We start from the raw sequence: 26,742 nt of genomic DNA, 5'->3' as shown, positions 1-26,742 counted from the left end.
AACTCTTTCCCACACAAGGGTAGTGGAAATCTGCTCAGCCTGATTGAAGTGGACCGTGTGATATAATAGAATTTTCTGTCCTGTCAGAGTTGGACATTTGTAGATCCATCTTTTAAAATGGTGGAGCAACTCAGTTCTAAGATGGATTCCACTCACTTCATCATGAGTCCTCAAACTGCTTCTCTTATCATCAAGATATCAAGGACTGGACACACTGTGTTTGAAAGAAAGCTGATTAATTTGACACTTGTACAGAATATTAATAATCCCTTTAACTGGGCTGGAGTTTAACATCAGAAACAAACCCCAACTGTCAGAATGAACATGGTTCAGTCCTGGATGTGATTAACATCAGCAATAACAGCAGAATCCAACCCCTGCAGTCACATGTGATCCCGCTGGTGACTCAGCAGGTGGGAAGACTGAGTGAATCCCATCCCACACACAGAGCAGGTGATCGGCCTCTCCCCAGTGTGAATACGTTCATGTCTCAGCAGATCCCATGTTCTTTTAAAGCTCTTCTCACAGTTAGAACATTTAAAGGGTCTCTTATCAGTGTGAACAAGTTGGTGTTCAATGAGGCCGAATGAACAAGTGAATTCCTTCCCACACACGGAGCAGGTGAATGGCCTCTCCCCAGTGTGAACTCGCTGGTGTGTCAGCAGGGTGGATGACTGAGTGAATCTCTTCCCACATATGAAGCAGGTGAACGGCCTCTGCCCTGTGTGAACTCGCTGGTGTGTAAGCAGGGTGGATGACTGAGCGAATCCCTTCCCACATATGAAGCAGGTGAATGGCCTCTCACCAGTGTGAACTTGCTGATGTCTCAGCAGGTGGGATGATCGAGTGAAACTCTTCCCACACACGGAGCAGGTGAACAGCCTCTCCCCACTGTGAACTCGCTGGTGTGTCAGTAGGCTGGATGACCGAGTGAATCCCTTCCCACACACGGAGCAGGTGAACGGCCTCTCCCCAGTGTGAGTGCGTTGGTGTGTCAGCAGATCACTTTTTCTTTTAAAGCTTTTCTCACAGACAGAGCATTTAAAAAGTCTCTTATCAGTGTGAACAAGCTGATGTTCAATGAGGTGGGAAGATTGAGTGAATCCGCTCCCACACATGGAGCAGGTGAACGGCCTCTCCCCAGTGTGAATTCGCTGGTGTGTCAGCAGGTTGGATGACTGAGTGAATCCCTTCCCGCAATTAGTGCAGGTGAACGGCGTCTCCCCAGTGTGAGTGCGTTGGTGTGTCAGCAGATCACTTTTTCTTTTAAAGCTCTTCTCACAGACAGAACATTTAAAAAGTCTCTTATCAGTGTGAACAAGTTGATGTTCAGTGAGGTGGGATGACTGAGTTAATCCCTTCCCACACATGGAGCAGGTGAACGGCCTCTCTCCAGTGTGTCTGCGTCGTTGAGTTTCCAGCCGGGATGAGTAACTGAATCCCCTCCCACAGTCCCCACATTTCCACGGTTTCTCCATGGTGCGGGTGTCCTTCTCTCTCTCCACGTTGGAGATCAGTGGAAGTCTCGTCTGCACAGAGAACACGTGTCTCGTTTCTCCCCACTGTGAATGGTATGATGTTTCTTCAGGCTGTGGAACTGGTGAAAGCTCTTCCCACAGTCAGTGCACTGGAACACTCTCAATCGGGTGTGTGTGTCTCGCTGCTATTCCAGTCACAGTGATGTTTGAAATCTTTTCCACAGATAGAACAGATCAACATTTCTCCTATATTTTAAGGCCGATAATCTTCAGGTGCTGGTGAATGGAGTCAGATCTTGACGTGATGTTTGGTTTGAGTTTCTCGTCTTCAAATCCGCCCCTTGTAATACCCTGTAAAAGGAGATAACAAAAGTCCTCACTGTGAATACAGGATAGAAATTCAGAACAGGCAATTCCAGTTCCTGTGGAACATTCTTCCCGCTGATTCCCCCAGACTGTAAATCCCCGTCCCACACACTCACCCTCCTCCCTCTGCTGGAACCCAAACCCATCGCACCACCTCCAACATTTTTCCTTCTATTTAAGTTTTCTCTCTCTCCTGAAGATCCCGACTGTGACTGGGTTCAGTTCTGCACTCTGGTTCCCCTCCCTCTCCTCCCCTGAAGGTGCTGACTCTGACTGGGTTCAGTTCTACACTCACTGGTTCCCCTCCCTCTCCTCCCCTGAAGTTGCTGACTCTGGTTGGATTCAGTTCCACACTCACTGATTCCCCTCTCCTCTCCTGAATATGTTGACTCTGGCTGTGTGTATATGCTCTGCCCCTCATTTCCACACAATGTCCCTCCGTATAGCTGCCTGTATGCCGTCCATCTGTGATATCTCCCAATTTTGGCAAAAGACTCTCCCTGACCAGTCACCATTTCTCCTTCACTTAAAGATTTTCCTTGACCTATCACAATTTCTCCTTCATTTTCAGACGCTCCCTGATCAAACACAATTTCTCCTACATTTATAGACGCTCCCTGACCCTTCAGCATTTCTCCTTCATTTGCAAACTCTCCCTGACCCGTCAGCATGTCCCTTCATTAATAGACACTCTCTGACCCATCACTTTTTGTCCTTCAGATGTCGACACTCCCTGACCTGTCAACAATTCTCCTGCATTTACAGACACTCCCGGACCAATCACCGTTCCTCCTTCATTTACAGACACCCCCGGACCAATCACCATTTCGCCTTCATTTACAGACACTCCCGGACCAATCACCGTTCCTCCTTCATTTACAGACACCCCCGGACCAATCACCATTTCGCCTTCATTTACAGACACTCCCGGACCAATCACCGTTCCTCCTTCATTCACAGACTCTCCCTGACAGTCACCATTTCGCCTTCATTTACAGACACCCCCTGACCACTCACCATTTCTCCTTCATTTACAGACACCCGCTGACCAGTCACCATTTCGCCTTCATTTACAGACACTCCCGCACCAGTCACCGTTCCTCCTTCATTTACAGACACCCCCTGACCAGTCACCATTTCTCCTTCATTTGCAGACACCCCCTGACCAATCACCATTCCTCCTTCATTTACAGACACCCCCTGACCAGTCACCATTTCGCATTCATTTACAGACACCCCCTGACCAATCACCATTCCTCCTTCATTTACAGAAACCCCCTGACCAGTCACCATTTCGCCTTCATTTTCAGGCATTCCCTGATCAAACACAATTTCTCCTACGTTTATAGACGCTTCCTGACCCTTCAGCATTTCTCCTTCATTTACAAACTCTCCCTGACCCGTCAGCATTTCCCTTCATTAATAGACGCTCCCTGACCCATCACTGTTTCTCCTTCAGATATCGACACTACCTGACCTGTCAACAATTCTCCTTCATTTACAGACACTCCCGGACCAATCACCGTTCCTCCTTCATTTACAGACACTCCCGGACCAATCACCATTCCTCCTTCATTTACAGACACTCCCGGACCAGTCACCATTTCTCCTTCATTTCCAGACACCCTCTGACAAGTCACCATTTCTCCATCATTTACAGACTCTGCCTCATCTGTCACCATTTCTCCCTCCTTTATGAACACTCCGTCACCCGTCACCATTTCGCCTTCATTTTTAGACACTCCCTGACCTGTCACCATGTCTTCTCCCATTTATAATACTCCCTTACCAGAAACCATTTCACCTTCATTTATAGACAATCCCTGACCTGTCACCATTTCTCTTTCATTTATAGATATTCCCTGACCCTTCACCGTTTTTCCTTCATGTATAGACACTCCCTTACCAGACAACATGTTTCCTTCATTTACAGACACTCACTAACCAAACAATTTTTCCTGGCACTTTACATGATTGTGGGGTTTATTCTGTATCTGTCAGTCTCTGATCCTGTACAAGAGTTTGGTGTTTATTCTGTATTTTTCACTCTCTGGTACTGTGTGTGAGTGTGGGGTTTATTCTGTGCCTGTCTGGTCTGTCTCTGGTACTGTGTGTGAGTGTAGGTTTTATTCTGTATCTGTCTGTCTCTGGTACTGTGTGTGAGTGTAGCTTTTATTCTGTGTCTGTCTCTGGTACTGTGTGTGAGTGTGGGGTTTATTCTCTATCTGTCTATCTCCGATACTGTAGATGTGTTTGGTGTTTATTTTGTATTTATCTGTCTCTGGTACAGTATATGAGGTTGGGCTTTATTCTGTATCTGTCAGTCTCTGGTATTGTGTGTGAGTATAAGATTCATTCTGTATAAGTCAGTCTCTGATACTGTACATGAGTGTGAGGTTTATTCTGTATCTGTCTGTCTCCGATACTGTGAATCCCAAATTCACACATTCCGTATCTGTCAGTCTCTGGTACTGTATATGAGTGTGGGGTTTATTCTGTATCTGTCAGTCTCTGGTGCTGCATATGAGTGTGGGGTTTATTCTGTATCTGTCAGTCTCTGGTGCTGTGTGTGTGTGGGATTCATTCTGTGCCTATCAGTCTCTCGTACTGTATATGAGTGTGGGGTTTATTCTGTATCTGTCAGTCTCTTGAGCTGCAAATGAGTGGGGGGTATATACTGTATCTGTCAGTCTCTGGTACTGGAAATGAGTGTGGGGTTTATTCAGTGTATGTCAGTCTCTGGTACCTTGTGTGAATTTGGGATTCATTCTGTATCTGTCAGTCTCTGGTACTGTGTGTGAATTTGGGATTCATTCTGTATCTGTCTGTCTCTGGTACTGCAAATGAGTGTGGGGTTTATTCTTTATTCGTCTGTTTCTGGTACTGTATATGAATGTGAGGATTATTCTGTATCTTTCAGTGTCTGGTACTGTGTGTGAGTGTGGGATTCATTCTGTGCCTGTCAGTCTGTGGTACTGTACGTGTGTGGGGTTTATTCTGTATCTGTCTGTAACGGGTACTGTATGCGAGTGTCAGGTTTATTCTGCTTCTGTCTGTCTCTGGTGCTGTATATGAGTGTGCGGTTTATTCTGTATTTTTCAGTCTCTGATACTGTATATAAGTGTGGGGTTTATTCTGTACCTGTCTGTATCTGGTACTGCACATGAGTATGGGGTTTATTCTGTATCTGTCTGCCTTTGGTACTGTGTGTGAGTGTAGGATTCATTCTGTTTCTGTCTGTCTCTGGTACTGTGTGTGAGTGTGGGATTCATTCTGTTTCTGTCTGTCTCTGGTGCTGCATGTGAATGTGGGCTTTATTCTGTATCTGTCAGTCTCTGATACTGTATATGAGTTTAGGATACATTCTGTATCTGTCAGTCTCAGCCAATTTATCTCAGTCTGGGTTTTATTCTATAATTCAGTCTCTGAGACAATGTGCAAGTCTGGATTCATTCTGTGTTCTTATTTCAGTTTATATTATTGTATTTGAAACTATATCTTTAATACTTTAAAGTATATGCCGTTTTTTATCAAGTGTTTAATTTGTAAATATTGATACACTTTTGGATTTTCTTTAATCAAACAATGTTTGTGAGTGTATTACATCTTCATCTCTGAACTCTGTTGTGAATGATAATGTACCTTTCAATCTCTCCATGGTGAAATTATTTAACTGGTATATAATGTGTAGCTCAGTCTATAATAATGGAATTAATTCTGTATCTCAGTCTGACACTGAGATTTTTGGACTGGAATGTAATATACAGCTCAGCCTGCACTAATAGAATTGATAATGTATCTATCAGTCTGTTACTGTATGAGATTTTTGGACTGGTGTGTAACATGTAGCTCAGTACATGCTAAAGGAATTGATGTTGTATCTTTGAGTCTGATATGGTCTGACAGTGTTGGACTGCTATATAATGTTTGGCTCAGTCTGCACTAATGGAATTGATACATTATCTTTCAATCTGACACGAAGATTTTTGGACTGGCATGTTATGTGTAACTCAGTCTGCAGTGATTTGACTTAGAGATTCATTCTGTATTTGTCTGACTGTGGTACTTTGTGATTCATTCTGATTCTGTCAGCCTGTGGTACTGTGTGTGAGTGTGGGATTGATTCTATATATGTCAGCCCCTTGTACTGTATCTGAATGAGATTCATTCTGTTCCTGTCAGTCTCTGGCACCATGTGTGAATTTGGGATTAATTCCATATCTGTCAGTCTCTGGTGCTGCATGTGAGTGAGACATTCATTCCATTTCCATCAATCTCTGATACTGTATATGAGTGATATATATACTGTATCTGTCAGTCTGTGCTACTGTATGTTAGTGTGGGATTCATTTTGTGTCTGTCAGTCAGTGGTACATTGTATGAGTGAGGGATTCATTCTTTATGTCAGTCTCTGGCACTGGATCTGAGTATGAGATTCATTCTTTATCTGTATCTAATTTGTATCTCATTTCACAGCATGGCATTCAAACCTGTATCTTTAATACATAAATGTATAAATAATTTTTCCCAGTGTTTAAGTGGTAAGTAATTATATACGTTAAAATGTGTTGCTGTAGGTTATAATCAGAGAATCACTGCACTTTTTGGCTACGATTAAATCTGCATCAATGTGAACACAATTGTGATACAGTGTATCTTCCAAACTGACATGGTGACATGTTGAACTTATATACAATGTGTTGCTCAGTCTGCATAAATGGAATACTGTATATTTCAGTCTGAATCTGCATTGGTCTTTTGTATTGGTAATTAATATGTAGCTCAGTCTGCACTAATGGAATTGGTACTGTATCTTTCAATCTGACACTGAGATTTGTGGACTGGTCCCTAATTTGTAACTCAGCCTGCACTAATGTAGGTGACTGAGAGATTCATTTTGTATCTCTCAGTCCGTGATACTGTGTGGGATTCATTGTGTATCTTGTCAGTAGTGTGTTTGAGTTTGCGATTCATTTGATATATACAGTCTCTGATGCTGTGTGAGTGTGGGATTCATACTTTATCTGCCAGTCTCTGGTACATTATGAGAGTTTGGGATACATTCTCTGTCAACATTGGTACCATAAGAGTGTGAGATTTATTCTGCATCTGTCTATAATTATTGTCTCAGATTACATTATGGTGTTCAATACTGCAGCTTTAATATCTTCATGTTTAAATAGTTTTTTTCATTTAATTGGTAAATATGGATATACTTTAGGATTTGGTGCTGGAGGTTTTTAATCAGATAATTTGTGTGCTTTTTGGACTACTATTAAATCAATATCTTTGTGTACTATTGTGAATGATAACATATATTTCAAACTGATATAGTGATTTTGGAATTGGTATATAATGTGCAGCTCAGTCTGTACTATTGTAATCGATACTGTGCCTTTCAGTCTAATATTGTATGAGATTTTTGGACTGGTATGTAATGTGTATCTCAGTGTGCACTAATAGAATTGATACTGTGTATTTACATCTCATACTATGTGTATTATAAACTGGTTTCTCATTTGTTTTTCAGGTTCGACTGTCACAACATTTCTCAGTCTGATACTCTACATGAGTTTTGGACATGTCTGCAGTTTGTACCTCATGATACATTAATCGAATGGATACTGCATGTATTAAACTCACATTTGTGAGTTGTGGGGTGGTATTCAATTCGAATCTCAGGGTACATTATTGGGGTTCATTCTGTCCCTTTCAATCGGGTACCATGTGTGATTTCTATCTGGTATTTAATGTTGCCCAATTGTGAGATTGACACAGTGCCTTTCAATCTGAGAGTGTGATTTTGACTGGGATTTTTGTATTTCCCTGTCAGCGGAACTGAGTTTGGGAGAAATGGAACAGTATCTACTTCAACTGCTCTGTTTGATGGTTGGATTGAAAATGTGTCTCTGGGTCTTGGGATCAGTGTGGTACTGACTACTTCTGCTATCTGAGACTGTGGAACTGATGACCTGTCTGTGACTCCGTGCTCTGTGTGTGTGATAATGTACTTACTGTGTGTGAGAAGGAGCTGGCTGCACTGTTTCTTTTGCCTCGGGTGGAGGAAACATCACATTTATTCTGGATCCTTCAAGGATTTGCCTGTGGAAAGAAAATTATCTCTTATTACTCAGGAACAGGTGAGGTTGAAAATACAAAAGTGATCAGTTTAATATCTCTGTTAATGATCATTTTGAATATCCACAAATGAAAACCAGTGATACAAACAGTGTCAATGTCTGACTCCACTGCAGTACTGCAGCACTCAGCTTCTGCACACCCGGTGTGTTGGACGATTCTGTAACAATTTAGTGACATCCAGACACAACACAACCCCTGCACTGATCCGTGAATGGGACTACCCGATGGGGCAGGGACCTTTGTACAGGTCAGGTTTCTCAACTCCTCTCCCATGGGACTAGCCGTTCACCCCAAACCAAACAACCGCTGTTTAAAATGTGTCCTTCACACTTCTCACCTGATGCCTGCAATAGATACTGCTTGTTTCACTCCCCACATCCTGACTGTTCACTGTCCAGTAACAGGGTGAGACTGGAACTAAACCAGGAACATTCACTACTGATTTGGGGAGAGAAAGCAGCAATGATTTTAAATAGCAGGTTCTTCCCATTCTGTCCCCCTTACCCTGGACACACCCTGGACACACACAGCCCGAGAATGACCTCTTCCTTCCCCCGCTCACTCCATGTTTCGGGACCAGTTCCTGATCCACTCCGCCTCTTACAAACAGCCCCCGGACTCCCCCTGACCTTCCCCCGGACTCAATGCCGATCTCTGAGCCCATCTGCGGACACGGTCCCGAAGCGATGAGCTGCTGTAACGAGGCTGCTCTTTGCTCCCTTCCCCCGGGGGCCGTGATCTCTCCATTCCCGGCTGTTTTAAACCATCTTCCGCTCACTGAGGGAATGGCGCCCACAGGCCGAGCTGGGGGAGGGCAGCGCGCATGCGCTCTTCTGCTCACCACAATCAGCGCTGGGGAAGGGGCTGAGTCACGCATGCGCAGATATCTGGTTTAATTCCCAATACAAAAATCGATGGAAACTTTCCCCAATTGGAATTTTTCAGAGTCTGAGCAAAGGAAGTGGGTCTGGGGGAAAGGTCAGAGGGAATGGGGTCCACAGGCAGTGCAGGAACAGGCACCAGAATGAGAAACAGATGCTGACTTTCCAATCTCCAACTATTAAACGAGATGTTTCCATCCCTGCTGTTTCTCTCGGTATCATTTGATGGAAAAGAGTCTTTCAGAGATAAAGTGGGCGGCTGTGAAATGAGCCAATTGGTTCTGTTCATTCTTGGTCCCGTTACTGATAAAGAAACTTGTGACTCCGTATCTGGAGGCCGGATTCCTCCAACCAATCCTGGAGAATTGTAAACAATTTTACAACACCAAGTTAGAGTCCAGCAATTTTATTTTAAATTCACAAGCTTTCGGAGGCTTCCTCCTTCGTCAGGTGAACGATGTGAAAATGAAATCCTCGAAATGAGAGGATTTCATCCTGGAGAAACATGGGAGGAAAGTGGGAGTCGGTGTATTTGCTGGGACCGTGTCGGATTAATATCTGACTGCTACAGTCCCAGTTTATTTCAATCGGAGTGAAACTCTCGGTCACTGAGAGAAATACAGAAGGGCCCTGAGCTGCAAAATTGCAGAGGGTACAACATGCAAGAGAGGGTTAAATGCGTGACACTGTCCCTGAGAGTGGGATTAATAATGTGTCTGTCTCAGAAATAATATCAGTGAGAGATGAGACTGCATCTTCTGTCACTCCAGCTTGGAATGGCAATTGGAATGGAGTATTTTCCAATTTGTTACTGGGTGAAAACGGGACATTGCAGGTCAGTTTTTCTCTCTCTTTTGTGCAACATATGAAGGTGGAATACTGCTGCTGAGCGTGATACAGAGACACTGATGGGAAGCGTCTGGCTGATACTCTGCCTGTCTGTATCTCTCTAGCGCTGTACACAAAGGTGGGATACTGTTTGCTGAGTGTGAAACGGACACACTGAGAGGAAGTGTGAGAATGATACTTTGTCTGTGTGCCTGTCTCTGTCTGTCTCTTTATCTGTCCGTCTGTATTTCTCTATCTCTAGCGCTGTACATGAAAGCGGGATAGTGTTATTGAGCGTAATATGAACACCCTGTTGGAAGGTAAAGACTGATTCTGTGTCTGTGAACAGACCTCCGGTGCTGTTGGTGAGACGGTCACTGTCCCTTCTATTCTGTATGAGCCGGTCTGACGGTGCATTTATCAGTCTCCAGTCCAGTAAGGAAAGGTGGAGAGAAACAGCCTGCAACTGTCTGACACTGGACTGCCGATGAATGTTGAATTTATTCAGTAACTGGCCGTCTCTGGGTGTTGAGAATGGGACGGATAGGACACCAGTTACTTTTGTCTGTCAGTCAGTTTAGGAGGAGGGAGAGAAAGACAGAGAGACTGGAGGAGCCCAGAGCGGATAATTTGTATTATCGTCTCAACCAAACATATTGCTGAGTGTGAAGAATATAATCATGTAAATCCAGATATGGATTATCACATCCACAGCTGTGATTGTCTCCTGTCCCTGAATCTGGGGACCAGACACTGTGAGGAGCGCCGGCCTCAGGGTGTTTAACAGTTACTGAGCTGGGAAACGACAACTAACCCCCGAGAATCTGCAGCACAGGCCGAGCGGGGAGGAAAGCCTGTCCCGGGAATTGTCAATCTGGCGAACAGTTTGTCCTGTGAATGTGAAGATGTGAACAGTGTGTCAGAGAGAGTGTGTTAAAGGGGCGGGCGGGTTAGATTAATGTCACTGTGTTTGTGTGGCCGGTCTCATCGCCGGATTTCCAAGTCTATTTTGAGTAAAATTTTTAAAAAATCCCTGTCAAAGGATCGCCCTCCTCCCCTGCCGAGCTCCGAAGTGGAAATTTAAGGTAAAGTTTCAGATCAATTCAAGATTTCAGCCGAAAAACGAAGATCATGTCGGCGATCGGGTGAGAGAGCGCGATCAGTGCATCAATGAAACGGGTTTAAATCGAAACTGGTGCTTTTAATTCCGGTAAAAGTTTATCGACAGCAAACATCCCGGTGTTAGAGATAGGAAGGGGCTAGTCTGGGACTCTGGAGTGCCCGATTTGAATTGGAATCGGGGAGTTTAAGAGGAGAGAGAAACACAGAGAGGCTGGAGGGGCCGGGAGCTGACAGCAGGATGTCTCCGCCCCGTCCGCTCTGTGCCTTTAAGTTGCTCTGTGCCGCCGCCTCTCGTTTCATTTCTGACCCAGCTCTGACTGTCAGAGAGATTTTCGACAGAGTCCCGGACATGACAGACACTGCAGCCGCCGAAACGGCACCTCCTGCCGCCGCCGCTCCACCCAAGGCTCCGAAGAAGAAGAAGGCGGTTCCCCGACCCAAGCCCACCGGTCCCCCGTTGGGCGAACAGATCCTCAAGATTGTGGGGGATTGCAAGGATCGCAAAGGAATATCCCTGGCCGCGATAAAGAAGGTTCTGGCTACCAAAGGCCTGGATGTGGAGAAGCTCCGGTCCCAGATCAAATTAAGTATCAAGAGAAATGTGGAAAAAGGCTCCCTGGTGCAGATCAAGGGCACGGGCGCCTCGGGCTCCTTCAGAGTCGCTAAGAAGGAAACCCAGGCAAAAGTGGTAAAGAAGGTGAAGAAACAAGTGACCAAGAAATCTCCCGGAAAGAAACCAGCGGCCAAAAAAACAGCCGTCAAGAAATTAACGGCCAAGAAACCAGCGGTCAAGAAATCGACCACGAAAAAGGCGGCGAAATCACCAATTAAGAAGAAAGCGGCGGCGAAGAAGCCCAAGACCCCCAAGACAGTGAAGGCGAAGGCGAAGAAGGTGAAAAAACCGAGGGCCAAGCCCAAGCCGAAGTCAGCAAAGCCCAAGAAAGCAGCGGGCAAAAAGAAGTAAAAAATCAAGTGCAACTTGTGACCATCTGAACCCAACGGCTCTTCTCAGAGCCACCCACGTCTCTCAGAAAAGAGCTGATCCCGGAATCAGATGATTCCTGTCCCGGGGCCTGGCTCAGATTTCAGATAGAAATCATTTCAAATAAACCCAGGGTCCTGGTGACTCGCTGACATTCGCTATCCCCGCCCCACCCCCACTGTCTGAAATAAAATAGAGAGAATGGGATGTCCGGGCCGGGCCTCACTGGAACTGGCGTGTGTTCGGCTCCAGTCCCAGTTCATTTTTTCTCACAGATTCAGGGTGAGAGTCCGTGACAGGGTAAAACTGGCGGAGATCCGCCGCTATCACAATTCAAACCCCAACACATGAGATTCTTCAAATCAACTGGAATAAAGTGTTTGTAAACTGCTGAACCCGTCTGGGAGGGGATGTGTGGTGAGATCGAATCGGGTCTGGGACTGAAATGGAAGGAGGCGGGTTGACTTGTTATAGAAAGGACTGTATTTTGGCAGGAATATTGCTGACTATTGATTGTAACGGGGGTTATTGAAAAGCTCCCGGATTCTATGAAGCCCGAGTCTGTAAGGGTTTGTGCGGAGCGCTGTGTTTCGGTTCTATTATCGATAAACGGTTTGAAATTGGAGAAAGCTGGAGGTGGAACTGGAAGATCAGAGGCTGCTCTCCGCTCTGTCCGTCACTCTGACTGTCTCCTCCCCTCCCTGTTCAATATCTCACTCTGTCTCCTCCCCTCCCTGTTTAATATCTCACTCTGTCTCCTCCCCTCCCTCTCTCACCCTCTGTCCGTTTCAGTCAGGTCAGGGCAGGCTGCATAAAAACGGAACCAGCATCAGTTTGCTGTTCATTCAGCAGCGATTTCAGTGAAGAATAATCATGTCTGGCAGAGGTAAAGGAGGCAAAGGACTGGGTAAAGGCGGAGCCAAGCGGCACCGGAAAGTGCTTCGTGATAACATCCAGGGGATCACCAAACCAGCCATCCGCCGCCTGGCTCGCCGTGGCGGTGTCAAGCGGATCTCGGGTCTGATCTACGAGGAAACCCGCGGGGTGCTGAAGGTTTTCCTGGAGAATGTGATCAGGGATGCGGTCACCTACACTGAACACGCCAAGCGCAAGACGGTCACTGCCATGGATGTGGTGTACGCTCTGAAACGGCAGGGCCGCACTCTCTATGGATTCGGCGGCTGAACAACTCGACCCTTTCAAACCGAACACAAAACAAAGGCTCTTCTAAGAGCCGCCCACCGCCTCACAGAGAGAGCACTGACCTGGGAACGGGGAGAGGAAAGATCTCGGGATGGGGAATCAGTTTCCGATATTTAATTAGTATCGGCAGATTCCCCAACACTCGGTGCAGGGAGATCAGAAACAACGGCCGGGGTTCTCGGCCATCCCGAGAGAAGGAGCGGAATTCCCGGTTTCACGGTATAAATGAACAGGCGGTGATACAGAGTCTTTCCCCAGACATTACATTCTCCGCTCAGAGTAAAATCCCTCCTCACTCCCTCTCCCGCTGTGTCCTCTCTGCTCGGTCTTTATTTCCTGCCCTCATTCAATTATCAGTTCGATGTGAAGTTTCTGTTTGAGGAGCGGTTCACCGGGCCGGAACTGGCGGGATTTTTGAAATTGAAGCTGGACTTTGTCCCGTTACGGAAAGCAATGACCCGGGGCTTTATTCCCGCCCGTTTACAGACAGATCAGAGAATGAACCGGAATGTGAAACAGCCTGAGGTTTGAGATGAGGAGTGGGAAATAATGGAGATTATAAAGAGAGAGATTCTTAAATTGCTGGAGGGAAATGAGATTTTCTTGAAACTGTTATTTGATGCTCTGAAATTGGCGGGCTTTTTGAAATTGATGATTAATTTCAGCTCAGCCAATTGGGGCCTAATAACTGACAGAGCGCGGTTCAAACCTGCCAATCACAGGTCCGGAGCGGTCCCTCCTTCAGCCAATCATAGGCCTGGGGCGGATCCCCTTAGACACTTTATAAGGCGGCCCCAGAGCGCACTCCGTATTAACAGTCTCTGTGTCTCAGGTTGTGTTCAGATCTGTTCAGAAAATGGCCAGGACCAAGCAGACGGCGCGGAAATCGACCGGCGGGAAAGCTCCTCGCAAACAGTTGGCGACGAAAGCGGCGAGGAAGAGCGCTCCAGCCACGGGCGGAGTGAAGAAGCCTCATCGCTACAGACCCGGCACTGTGGCTCTGAGGGAGATCCGCCGCTACCAGAAATCCACCGAGCTGCTGATCCGCAAACTGCCCTTCCAGCGCCTGGTGCGAGAGATCGCTCAGGATTTCAAGACAGACCTGCGCTTCCAGAGCTCGGCCGTCATGGCCCTGCAGGAGGCCAGCGAGGCTTACCTGGTGGGGCTGTTTGAGGACACCAACCTGTGCGCCATCCACGCCAAGCGAGTCACCATCATGCCCAAAGACATCCAGCTGGCCCGCCGCATCCGCGGGGAGCGCGCCTAAACCCGACCCGGCTTCAGCACCAAGTGCAACAAAGGCTCTTTTCAGAGCCACCAAATCGGCGATGGAAAGAGCTGTGATCTCCTGGGTTGAAATGGCAGGGCCGTGAGAAATTTGCTTAAATGGGAAATGTATAAAGAGGAGGGAGCCGATTTCAGACTGACAGGGACAGAATAAATACCTCACTCACATCCAACGACAAATTTCACTCACATTCTTAATTCAGCAATCGATGATACAATAAACAGCACATTAGTCAGCGTCTGTTGTACAAGTCTGGGTAAAATAACAACACTCTACCAGTGTTATCCGACGACGGAACAGTAATAATTAGCGACCCTGGTATTTCTGTATCCCACCCGCCCAGTTGACAATTCTGACGGTTCTGGTATTTTGTCTCATTCACCATACAAACTGCACATTTCAATCTATTGGAGGTTGGCGACATCTGCGGTCCGGAACGAGTACTGCAACAGACCGATATGGATCATTTGTATTTTACAAATTATTGTTCGTTTCCACAATCGGAATCAAGTCCTCATGAAATTAATTCCTGACCCGACAGATAGTAACCAGCCCTTTCATAGATACAGTGGGTGGCTCTGAAAAGAGCCTTTGGGTTATCAGATTAAATCTTGGCCGCTTTATTTGCTCTTGGAGCTCACAGTGCTGGTTTTCTTCGGCAGCAGCACGGCCTGGATATTAGGCAGCACCCCGCCCTGAGCGATGGTCACCCGTCCCAGCAGCTTGTTGAGCTCCTCGTCGTTGCGGATGGCCAGTTGCAGGTGTCTGGGGATGATGCGGGTCTTCTTGTTGTCCCGGGCCGCGTTGCCGGCCAGCTCGAGGATTTCAGCCGTCAGATACTCGAGCACAGCAGCCAGATAGACCGGGGCTCCGGCACCCACACGTTCAGCGTAGTTCCCCTTTCGCAGGAGCCTGTGAACACGGCCCACAGGGAACTGCAGTCCGGCCCGGGATGAGCGAGACTTGGCCTTGGCCCGAGCTTTACCGCCGGTTTTTCCTCTTCCAGACATTTCCACAATCTCACAAACACTTTCACAAAGAATGAAGAAATCCTCCCGCACTCGCCCTCCTTAAGCCTTCTGGAGGAGTACAGTGGGGGCAATTGTGATTGGTGCATCTGTTCTCAATCTCATTGGTTCACCGAACAGCCCAATCAGAGTGCTGTTTTATTCACCAATCAATAGCTGGTATTGAGAAAAGCGCGGAAAATACCGAACTGAACCGTTTTTTTGAAATTTGAAAAGCCCGCCAATATATTTGTAACACAAGAAGCGGATTTACTAAATAATGTCGCGTAAAGACAAAGATTTAAAAATCTCTCTCCTTTTACTCTGTTATTCCACATTTCCCGTCACAACTTCCAGAATCTTTTACAATCCGGTTAAATTCGGACTTCATTCACCGTTCGCTTTCAATCCGGCGGGAATAAAGTCCCATTTTGTAACGGGACAGATTCCAGCTCAATCTTTGTAAAAGTAACAAACCACAGATTGTGGATTGATCCCTGTTCACAGGAGCTGCAGCGCGATCGAAACCGGAGCCAATACTCCTGGTGTAAGAAGTCGAACAGTGACAGAGCCTTTAGACTATTCTGTACTCGGTGTGAAGTCCCTTTCAGGGTTGCTGCTTTACAAAGGATTGCGGTTCTGAAAGTGATATTCCCGAATAATGAACAAACAAACGTGAAAAGGAGAAAGAAATGACTGAAGTCTAATCCACCGCCTTAAAACGGCTCTGAAGGGGCAGATGCGGGGGAAGGGGTGGAAAATGAACGGGAATGAGAGGATCAGGGATACGTTTTTGGTTATTGGGACTAAATAAAAAAGCGACACACAGATTAAACCGGGATGTGATTATGAGAATCTTCCAGTATCTACAGTAAAATGATTCCATACAGAGGTGTCGGTACAGCGTCTTCAGAGAGAGTGTGGGTGGCTCTTAAAAGAGCCTTTGTGTTTATTTTTTTTCAGTACATTGTGGAGTTTTACTTGGAGCTGGTGTACTTGGTCACCGCCTTTGTCCCTTCCGACACGGCGTGCTTGGCCAGTTCCCCGGGCAGCAGCAGGCGCACGGCGGTCTGGATCTCCCGGGAGCTGATGGTGCGCCGTTTATTATAATGGGCCAGGCGGGAAGCTTCACCCGCGATGCGCTCGAAAATATCGTTCACAAAGGAGTTCATGATGCTCATGGCCTTGGAGGAGATGCCGGTGTCGGGGTGAACCTGCTTCATCACTTTGTAGACGTAGATGGAGTAACTCTCCTTCCTCGACTTTCTCCGCTTCTTGCCGCCCTTGGCTGGTGCTTTACTCAAGGTTTTCTTGGCGCCCTTCTTGGGAGCTGCTTTCTTGTCCTCAGGCATTTTCAAACTCAATTTCAGACCCAGAAATGACCCAAATCCGCTCCGAGCTCGGATTAAATAGGCAGCCCCACAGCCCTATGGTAATGAGGGATGGGGGAAGGCAATGATTGTGATTGGGTCATTGGGAGTGATACAACGTCACCTTTTCCTTTCACTCTCTGATTGGATATCTGAAGAAACCAATCAGATTTAACATCTGCCACCAATCACAAACACGCTCACACTGCACATTGTCCGGTTTCAGCAATTTGTTCCGAACTGTTGCAGTTCTGCTTCCGGCCAGTAGATGTCCCCAAACCCCGGGTCATTGAAGTTTACAGATGAGAGAGGGACAGAAGATAAACTCATTCTTCACATTATATTGCACGGGTGGGGTTTAGAAAAACTGGGAATGGAGGCGAGCTGTAAGTACATTTTGTTAGATCAATCGTTAGCTATAATGCTGTGTTAAATTCTTGTAATTAATTTAGGAGTTGTTTTCTATACTGAGGAAAACTGCGATAAAATACAAGAAGACTTTAATAAGCTTGCTGAAAGGCGGTGCAAATGGCCATTGAATTTCAATATAGAAAGGTGTGAGGTGGTGCGTTTTGCTCGGGGGAATAAGGAGGCCACATACTGCCGAGAAAATAAGAGTCTAAATGGGGTAGAAGAGCAAAGGGGTTTTGGGGTCCAGATTGACAAATCATTAAAAGTAGCAACACAGGTTGATGAGGCCACAGAAAGCAAACACAGCACTGGGGTTTATTTCTGGAGGAATAGAATTGAAAAGCAGATAAGTTATGTTGAACTGTAATTTAAACTGTCAAACCTTCTGTCAAACTGTTAAACCTTCCCTTTCTGAAATCCGTGCTGACTATTCTTTATTATATTTTCGGTTTCTGGATGTTTTTCTGTTGCATCATTGAGTAAAGAATTCCATGATCATTCCAACCACCGACCTTTAGTTAACTGGTCTATAGTTCCCTGGAATTGTTCTATCTCCTGTTTTAAAATATAAGAATCACATTAGCTGTCATCCAGTCCTCTGGCACTATTCATTTATGAGAAGATTTTTTTTCTAGATATGTAACAGTGCCTCTGCTATCTCTTCTGTTGCTTCATTTAACATGCATGGATGCAATCCATCAGGACCAGGAGTTTAACCACCCTTTCTAACTTAAATGCCTTGATATCTTTTTGACCTCGTTCTCTAATATATTCACCCTGTTAATCTCCCGGTTAAATACTGAGGCAAAGTAATAATTCAATATTTCTGGCATTTCGCTGACGTTATCTGTGAGTTTATCTTGTGCATCCATTAGTGGCCCTCAAGATATTCTGATTTTCCTTTTGTTATTTTTGTGTCTGTGGAATAATTTACGATTTCTTTTTATATTCCTTGATAATTTGATTTCGTGGTTCCTGTTTGCTTCCCTAATTGTTTTTGTGACTTCTTCCTATTATCTTTCGTCATCCTCTTATTTAATATTTATAAATGAGAAAATCCACCATCTATTTGTGTCTGCTCCGGGGCTGATGTTTGGGAACTATTTATTGTCTGTGATTAAAGTGCTGGAAACCCAAAATCCAAACTCCACAGAAACACTCTATTTCTCCCTCCTTGTGAACTTAGGTGCTATAATGGTGAGCAGAGCTGCCTTCCAAACAGTTAATTCCAACAGGTTTGATTCCCAGCTCGTTGAATTCAGAAAGACCAAGACTGGAACCGAGTTTGATGATGTTGAGAGGGATCGTGTTTCCAAAACAGAAACAGGTTTAATTTGTATTAAAAATACTTTTAAAATTCACTTCTTTCCCCCATAACGTTGAATTTAACTCTGTTCCTTTGTATTATTATTTGCCCTGATCTGTACAGTGGAAACGGGACACAATTGCCCGAATTCAGTGAAATTAATTGATTTTCTGAAGATTTTCTCTGCTGATTCCCGTTCCTTATTTAAATTATGTCGGATTAACCTTTCTGATCGATAGAAGGGTCATAGTCCTGAACCGTTAACCCGAGCTTCCCTTCTCCACAGATGCTGCCAGACCTGCTGAGTCTTTCCAGCATTTTCGGTTTTATTTTTTTCTATATTTTATCTTATTCACCTTTGACGTTCGCCAATGAAAATTCCAGATTAGCGTTCAGTTTTTATTTGTGTTTTAGTTCTATTAATTTGAATTAATGTGAATCGTGACCTGAGATATCAGACAGAAATATTGTGCAAGGTCGAGTGAAATATAATGGGGCAACATTCGAATGAACAAAACAAATACTTTATTATGAATCAATTGTCTAATTTTTCACGGACAAAATATGAAAAAATACGAGAGTAGAAGTTACAGAGAGAAACTATTTCCTCACATTGTACATTGTCCTGAATCTGGAACGACGACAGATCATGTGAATTTGTTCCACTCTGTTACAGTTCTCACTTATGGCCAGTAGATGTCAGACTATACGTGAGTGTGGGATTAATTCTCTGTCTTTCAGTCTCTGGTACTGTGTGTGTGTGGGATTCATTCTGCATCTGTCAGTCTCTGGTATTATATGTGAATGTAGGATTCATTCTATTCTTGTCAGTCTTTGGTACTGTGTGGGAGTGTGGGTTTCATTCTGTATCTGTCAGTCTCTGGTACTTTGGGATTCATTCTGTATCTGTCAGTCTCTGGTAATGAGTGTGAGCATGGGGTATATTCTGCATCTGTCAGTCTCAGGTACTATATTTAAGTGATGGGTTCATTCTGTATCTGTCAGTCTCTGGTGCTTTATGTGAGTGTGGGATTAACTTTGCAACTGTCAGTCTCTGGTGCTGTCTGTGAGTTTGAGATTCATTCTGTATCTTTCAGTCTCTGGTGCTGTACGTGAGTGTGGGATTCATTCTCTAATTCAGTCTCTGGGAAAATGTGCAATTCTGAATTCATTCTGTATTCTTATTTCAGTTTACAATATCGTATTTAAAACTGTATCTTTAATACTTTAAATTATATACAGTTCTTCGTCGAGTATTTAATTTGTAAATATCAATTTTCTTTAATCAAACAACGTGTGTGAGGTTTGGAGTGGGATTACATCTTAATTTCTGAACTCTATTGTGAATGATAATGTACCTTTCAATCTGTTCACGTTGAAATTATTGGACTGGTATATAATGTGTAGTTCAGTCTGCAATAATGGAATTGATACTGTATCTATCAGTCTGATACTGTATGAGATTTTTGGACTGGATTGTGAGGTGGAGCTCAGTCTGCACTAATGGAAGTGATACTGAATCTTTCAATGTGATACTGTATGAGATTTTTGGACTGGTGAGTAACATGTACCTCAGTCTGTGCTAATGGAATTGATATTTTATCTTTGAGTCTGATACGGTATGAGATTCTTGGCCTGCTATATCATGTGTGGTTCAGTCTGCACTAATGAAATTGATACTGTATCTTTCAGCCTGACATTGATGAGATTTCCGGACTGATATGTAAAGTGTAGTTCAGTCTGTGCTAATTGAATTGATACTGTATCTTCCAATCTGAACATTTATGAGATTTTTGGACTGATATGTAAGATGTAGTTCAGTCTGTGCTAATAGAAATGATACTCTATCTTCCAGTCATCATTTATGAGATTGTTGGACTGCCATATAATGTGTGTCTCAGCCTGTGCTAATAGAATTGAAACTACATCTTCCAGTCTGATCATTTATGAGGTTTTTGGACTTGTATGTAACGTGTAGCTCAGTCTGTACCAATGGTATTGATAATGTATGTTTCAGTATAATACTGTATGAGTATTTAGAAATTTATATAATATGTAGCTCAGTCTGCATGAATGGAATTGATACTATATCTTTCAATCTGACACTGTGAGATTTTTGGACTGGTATCTGATGTGTAACTCAGTCTGCAGTAACATGAATGTGAGATTTGTTCTGTATCTGTCAATCGATGGTACTTTGTGTGAGTGTGTGATTAATTCTGTATCTCTCATTCTCTGGTACTGTGTTTGGAATTCATTCTGTACCTGTCACTCTCTGGTACTGTGTGTGTGTGTGTGTGTGTGTGTGTGTGTGGGATTCATTCTGTTCCTGTCAGTCTCTGGTACTGTGTGTGAATGTGGGATTCATTCTGTGTCTATCAATCTCTGGTACTGTCTGTGAGTGTGGGATTCATTCTGTTCCTGTCAGTCTCTGGTACTGTGTGTGAGTGTAGGATTCATTCTGTTCCTGTCAGTCTCTGGTACTGTCTGTGAGTGTGGGATTCATTCTGTTCCTGTCAGTCTCTGGTACTGTGTGTGAGTGTAGGATTCATTCTGTTCCTGTCAGTCTCTGGTACTGTCTGTGAGTGTGGGATTCATTCTGTTCCTGTCAGTCTCTGGAACTGTGTGTGAATTTGGAATCATGCTACATCTGTCAGTCTCTGGTTCTGTGTGTGTGTGAGAGGGTTTTTTTCTGTTTCTGTCAATCTATGGTGATCTATGTGAGTGAGACATTCATTCCGTATCTATGAATTTATGATACTGTATGTGAGTGATATAAATTCTGTATCTGTCAATCTGTGCTACAGTGTGTGAGTGTGGTAATTTATTCTAGATTTGTCAGTCACTGGTACATTGTGTGAGCATCATTGAGTGTGAGTGGGATTCATTGTATATGTCAGTCTCTGGCACTGTATCTGAGTGTGAGATTCATTCATTATCATTATGTAAATTTTATCTCCATTTATAGTATGGCATTCAAAACTTTACTTTTAACACCTTAATGTATGAATATTTTTCCCAGTCTTTTATTGGTAGATACTGATACACTTTAAAATGTAATGCGGTAGGTTATAATCAGATAATGTGGCCACTTTTTGAACTTCTATTAAATCTGTATTGATGGGATCACAATCGAGATTTAGTGTCTCTTCCAAACTGATATGGTGACATTTTTGAACTTATATATAATGTGTAGCTCAGTCTGCATGAATGGAATACTGTATATCTGAATCTGAATCTGTATCAGTTTTTTGTAGTTGTTTATAAAGTGTAGATCAGTCTGCACCAATCGAATTGATACTGTATCTTTCAATCTGACACTATGAGATTTTTGGACTTCTATGTTATGTGTAACTCAGCCTGTACTAATGTAGGTGACTGTGAGATTCATTTGGGATCTCTCAGTCTCTGGTACTGTGTGTGAGTGTGGGATAGATTCTGTACCTGTCACAATCTCGTACTCTATGTGATTGTGGGATTCACTCTGTATATACCTTCTCTAGTACTGTGTGTGGGATTCACTCTGTATATACCTTCTCCAGTACTGTGTGTGGGATTCACTCTGTATATACCTTCTCCAGTACTGTGTGTGGGATTCACTCTGTATATACCTTCTCCAGTACTGTGTGTGGGATTCACTCTGTATATACCTTCTCTAGTACTGTGTGTGGGATGGACTCTGTATATACCTTCTCTAGTGCTGTGTGTGGGATTCACTCTGTATATACCTTCCCTAGTACTGTGTGTTTGTTGAATTATTTCCATATATGCAGTTTCTCATACTGTATGTTAGTTTGGGATTCATTCTGTATCTCTCAGTCTCAGGTAGCTTGTGTGAGTGTGGGATTCATACTTCACCTGTCAGTCTCTAGTGCTTTATGAGAGTGTGGGATGAACTCGGTATCTATCAGTGTCTGGTACTGTGTGAGAGTCTGGGATTCCTTCTGCATGTGTCAGTCTCTGGTACGGTATGCGAGTGTGGGATTCATTTTGTGTCTGTGTATAATTATTCTCTCAGATTATATTATTGTGTTCAATACTGTAGCTTTACTATCTTAATGTTTAAATAGTTTTTCTCATTATTTAATTGGTAAATATGGATGCACTTTAGGATTTGATGCTGGAGATTTTTAAACAGATATTTTGTGTGTGCTTTTTGGGCTATGGTTAATTCTGTATCTCTGTGAACACAAATTTGAATGATAATGTATCTTTCAAACTGATATGGTGACATTTTTGGACTGCTGTGTAATGTCTATCTCAGTCTGCACGAATAGAATTGATACTGTATCTTTAAATCTCATACTATGAGTGTATTATAAACTGGTATCTAATTCCCCATCACTCGGTACAGGGAGATCAGAAACAACGGCCGGGATTCTCGGCCATCCCGAGAGAAGGAGCGGAATTCCTCGTTTCACGGTATAAATGAACAGGCGGTGATACAGACTCTTTCCCCAGACATTACATTCTCCGCTCAGAGTAAAATCCCTCCTCACTCCCTCTCCCGCTGTGTCCTCTCTGCTCGGTCTTTATTTCCTACCCTCATTCAATTATCAGTTCGATGTGAAGTTTCTGTTTGAGGAGCGGTTCACCGGGCCGGAACTGGCGGGATTTTTGAAATTGAAGCTGGACTTTGTCCCGTTCCGGAAAGCAATGACCGGGGCTTTATTCCCGCCCGTTTCAGACAGATCAGAGAATGAACCGGAATGTGAAACAGCCTGAGGTTTGAGCTGACGAGTAGGAAATAATGGAGATTATAAAGAGAGAGATTCTTAAATTGCTGGAGGGAAATTAGATTTTCTTGAAACTGTTATTTGAAGCTCTGAAATTGGCGGGCTTTTTGAAATTGAAGATTAATTTCAGCTCAGCCAATTGGGGCCCAATAACTCCCGCCGTTTCGGTCTGACTGTCAGAGCTCGGTACAAACCTCCGAATCACAGTCCCGGGACGGTCACTCCCTGATAGGGTGTTGGTCGTCAGCAAATCAGAATCCAGGGGCGGATCCCCTTCGACACTTTATAAGGCGGCCCCAGAGCGCAGTCCGTATTCACAGTCTTTGTGTCTCAGGTTGTGTTGAGATCTGTGCAGAAAATGGCCAGGACCAAGCAGACAGCGCGTAAATCGACCGGCGGGAAAGCTCCTCGCAAACAGTTGGCTACCAAAGCGGCCCGCAAGAGCGCTCCAGCCACGGGCGGAGTGAAGAAGCCTCATCGCTACAGACCCGGCACTGTGGCTCTGAGGGAGATCCGTCGCTACCAGAAATCCACCGAGCTGCTGATCCGCAAACTGCCCTTCCAGCGCCTGGTGCGAGAGATCGCTCAGGACTTCAAGACAGACCTGCGCTTCCAGAGCTCGGCCGTCATGGCCCTGCAGGAGGCCAGCGAGGCTTACCTGGTGGGGCTGTTTGAGGACACCAACCTGTGCGCCATCCACGCCAAGCGAGTCACCATCATGCCCAAAGACATCCAGCTGGCCCGCCGCATCCGCGGGGAGCGCGCCTAAACCCGACCCGGCTTCAGCACCAAGTGCAACAAAGGCTCTTTTCAGAGCCACCAAATCGGCGATGGAAAGAGCTGTGATCTCCTGGGTTGAAATGGCAGGGCCGTGAGAAATTTGCTTAAGTGGGAAATGTATGAAGAGGAGGGAGCTGATTTCAGACGGACAGGGACAGAATAAATACCTCACTCGCATCCAAACACAAATTTCACTCATTCTTTATTCAGTGATCGCTGACACAATAAACAACTGATCATTCAGCATCTGTTGCATACATCTGGGTAAAATAACAAACCGAGGCAGACTTGTCCGAGGATGGGACGGTAAATAATGACAAGCGTCCCTGGTATTTCTGCATCCCACCCACCCAGTTAACAATTCTGACGGTTCTGGTATTTTGTCTCATTCACCAGACAAACTGCAAATTTCAATCTATTGGAGGTTGGCGACATCTGCGGTCCGGAAGCGAGTACTGCAACAGACCGATATGGATCATTTGTGTTTAACAAGTTATTGTTAGTTTCTCGAATCGGAATCAAGTCCTTATGAAATTAATTCCTGATCCTACAGACAGTAACCAGCCCTTTCATAGATACAGTGGGTGGCTCTGAAAAGAGTCTTTGGGTTATCAGATTAAATCTTGGTCGCTTTATTTGCTCTTGGAGCTCACAGTGCTGGTTTTCTTCGGCAGCAGTACGGCCTGGATATTAGGCAGCACCCCGCCCTGAGCGATGGTCACCCGTCCCAGCAGCTTGTTGAGCTCCTCGTCGTTGCGGATGGCCAGCTGCAGGTGTCTGGGGATGATGCGGGTCTTCTTGTTGTCCCGGGCCGCGTTGCCGGCCAGCTCGAGGATTTCAGCCGTCAGATACTCGAGCACAGCAGCCAGATAGACCGGGGCTCCGGCACCCACACGTTCAGCGTAGTTCCCCTTTCGTAGGTGCCTGTGAACACGGCCCACAGGGAACTGCAGTCCGGCCCGGGATGAGCGAGACTTGGCCTTGGCCCGAGCTTTACCGCCGGCTTTTCCTCTACCAGACATTTCCACAATCTCACAAACACTTTCACAAAGAATGAAGAATGATTTCCGTATTGACCCTTCTTATAGACTGAAAGGTCATCTGATTGGTTGTTCTTTAACACACCTTATTTGCCTATTTCATTAACCAATCAGATAGCTGAGAAACAGAAGAGGGCGGGATTTACCGGCCTCAACGGTCAGACCAGGAATTTGATGAATTTCAAAAAGCCCGCCAATTTCAGTGTAGTAAAGGACCGGATTTCGATCAATGTCGCCCTGAGCACAAGATTTTAAACCCGTTCTTTTTATCTTGTCTTATTCAGCGCTACCCGTCACCAATCGCTGGAGCTATTTTAAAATCTGCTTTAAATTTTCGCTAATTTTATCATCGCTTTCAAACTGTACCGTTCGGGACTAAATCCCCATTCACAGCATTCCGTGAAGGGACACATTTCAATTTAGTCTTTATAAAAGTGACACGTTATAGATTGGTCCCTTCTCAAAGAGCCGAGAGTGTTTCTGTGAAAAGACGGACCCGGACGGAGTTCTCATTCTGCCCCTATTCCGCTATGTTACTGCAAGGGGTGGGTTTGCTTTTAATGTGGGGAGACTGAATTCATAGAGATAATGGAAATGCGAAGGGGTCATTCAGGGTGTGTTCGTCGCCGGAATAGTAACGCTTTAAGAACAAAGCGAATGGGAAGGAGCGGATCAGAAACTCGTGTTCAGTTTATGGGTCAGAAATTTCAACGGCGGAGAGTATCAGTTTTCGATTGGAATAATATCGCGGTATTAAAAACATACTATGTAAATATATCGGAAATGCAGCTCCTTCAGAGAGGTTGTGGGTGGCTCTTAAAAGAGCCGTTGTTTTTTTTTCAGTACATTGTGGAGTTTTACTTGGAGCTGGTGTACTTGGTCACCGCCTTTGTCCCTTCCGACACGGCGTGCTTGGCCAGTTCCCCGGGCAGCAGCAGGCGCACGGCGGTCTGGATCTCCCGGGAGCTGATGGTCGCCCGTTTATTATAATGGGCCAGGCGGGAAGCCTCACTCGCGATGCGCTCGAAAATATCGTTCACAAAGGAGTTCATGATGCTCATGGCCTTGGAGGAGATGCCGGTGTCGGGGTGAACCTGCTTCATCACTTTGTAGACGTAGATGGAGTAACTCTCCTTCCTCGACTTTCTCCGCTTCTTGCCGCCCTTGGCTGGTGCTTTACTCAAGGTTTTCTTGGCGCCCTTCTTGGGAGCTGCTTTCTTGTCCTCAGGCATTTTCAAACTCAATTTCAGACCCAGAAATGACCCAAATCCGCTCCGAGCTCGGATTAAATAGGCAGCCCCACAGCCCTATGGTAATGAGGGATGGGGGAAGGCAATGATTGTGATTGGGTCATTGGGAGTGATACAACGTCACCGTTTCTTTTCACTCTCTGATTGGTTTCTTCAGATATCCAATCACATTTAGTATCTGCCACCAATCACAAACACGCTCACACTGCACATTGTCCGGTTTCAGCAATTTGTTCCGAACTGTTGCAGTTCTGCTTCCGGCCAGTAGATGTCCCCAAACCCCGGGTCATTGAAGTTTACAGATGAGAGAGGGACAGAAGATAAACTCATTCTTCACATTATATTGCACGGGTGGGGTTTGGAGAAACTGGGAATGGAGAACATTTTGTTGGACCAAACATGAGTTGGAATGCTGTATTAAATGCTTGTAATTAATTTTGGGGGTATAGCCTAAACTGAGGAAGAATGCAACAAAATACAAGAAGATTTAATAAGCTTGCTGAAAGGCGGAGGAAATGGACATTTAGTTACCAAATAGAGAGTTGTGAGGTGG

General features: G+C 44.9%; 3 protein-coding genes and 1 pseudogene across 4 annotated transcripts; 2 read left to right on the top strand and 2 right to left on the bottom strand.

The window, feature by feature from the left end:
* Positions 1-26,742, top strand: part of LOC137316718 (zinc finger protein 229-like) — a 346,515-nt pseudogene that overhangs the window by 129,791 nt on the left and 189,982 nt on the right.
* On the bottom strand, positions 220-8,818 carry LOC137316843 (zinc finger protein 229-like). Of its 2 annotated transcripts, none has more exons than XM_067980682.1 (3): positions 8,548-8,818; positions 7,860-7,946; positions 220-1,829 (listed from the first exon to the last, which is right to left on the bottom strand). In XM_067980682.1, exon 3 carries the CDS (start codon positions 1,476-1,478, stop codon positions 384-386), a length of 1,095 nt encoding a protein of 364 aa, XP_067836783.1. In that variant the 5' UTR covers positions 1,479-1,829; positions 7,860-7,946; positions 8,548-8,818; the 3' UTR covers positions 220-383. The 2 variants fall into 2 exon arrangements, with proteins under 2 accessions (XP_067836783.1, XP_067836784.1); XM_067980683.1 differs by lacking the exon at positions 8,548-8,818 and adding an exon at positions 8,490-8,534.
* Positions 11,166-11,780, top strand: LOC137316654 (histone H1-like). The gene has a single exon (XM_067980502.1). The coding sequence runs from the start codon at positions 11,166-11,168 to the stop codon at positions 11,778-11,780; it is 615 nt and encodes a 204-aa protein (XP_067836603.1).
* On the bottom strand, positions 14,910-15,351 carry LOC137316702 (histone H2A-like). Its single transcript, XM_067980546.1, has one exon. The coding sequence runs from the start codon at positions 15,297-15,299 to the stop codon at positions 14,910-14,912; it is 390 nt and encodes a 129-aa protein (XP_067836647.1). The 5' UTR covers positions 15,300-15,351.

The sequence above is a fragment of the Heptranchias perlo genome, unplaced genomic scaffold (assembly GCF_035084215.1).
Source record: "Heptranchias perlo isolate sHepPer1 unplaced genomic scaffold, sHepPer1.hap1 HAP1_SCAFFOLD_60, whole genome shotgun sequence".
Lineage (NCBI taxonomy): Eukaryota > Metazoa > Chordata > Chondrichthyes > Hexanchiformes > Hexanchidae > Heptranchias > Heptranchias perlo.
Note: the sequence above shows the minus strand (reverse complement) of the source record. Positions and strands in the feature narration are given on the sequence as shown.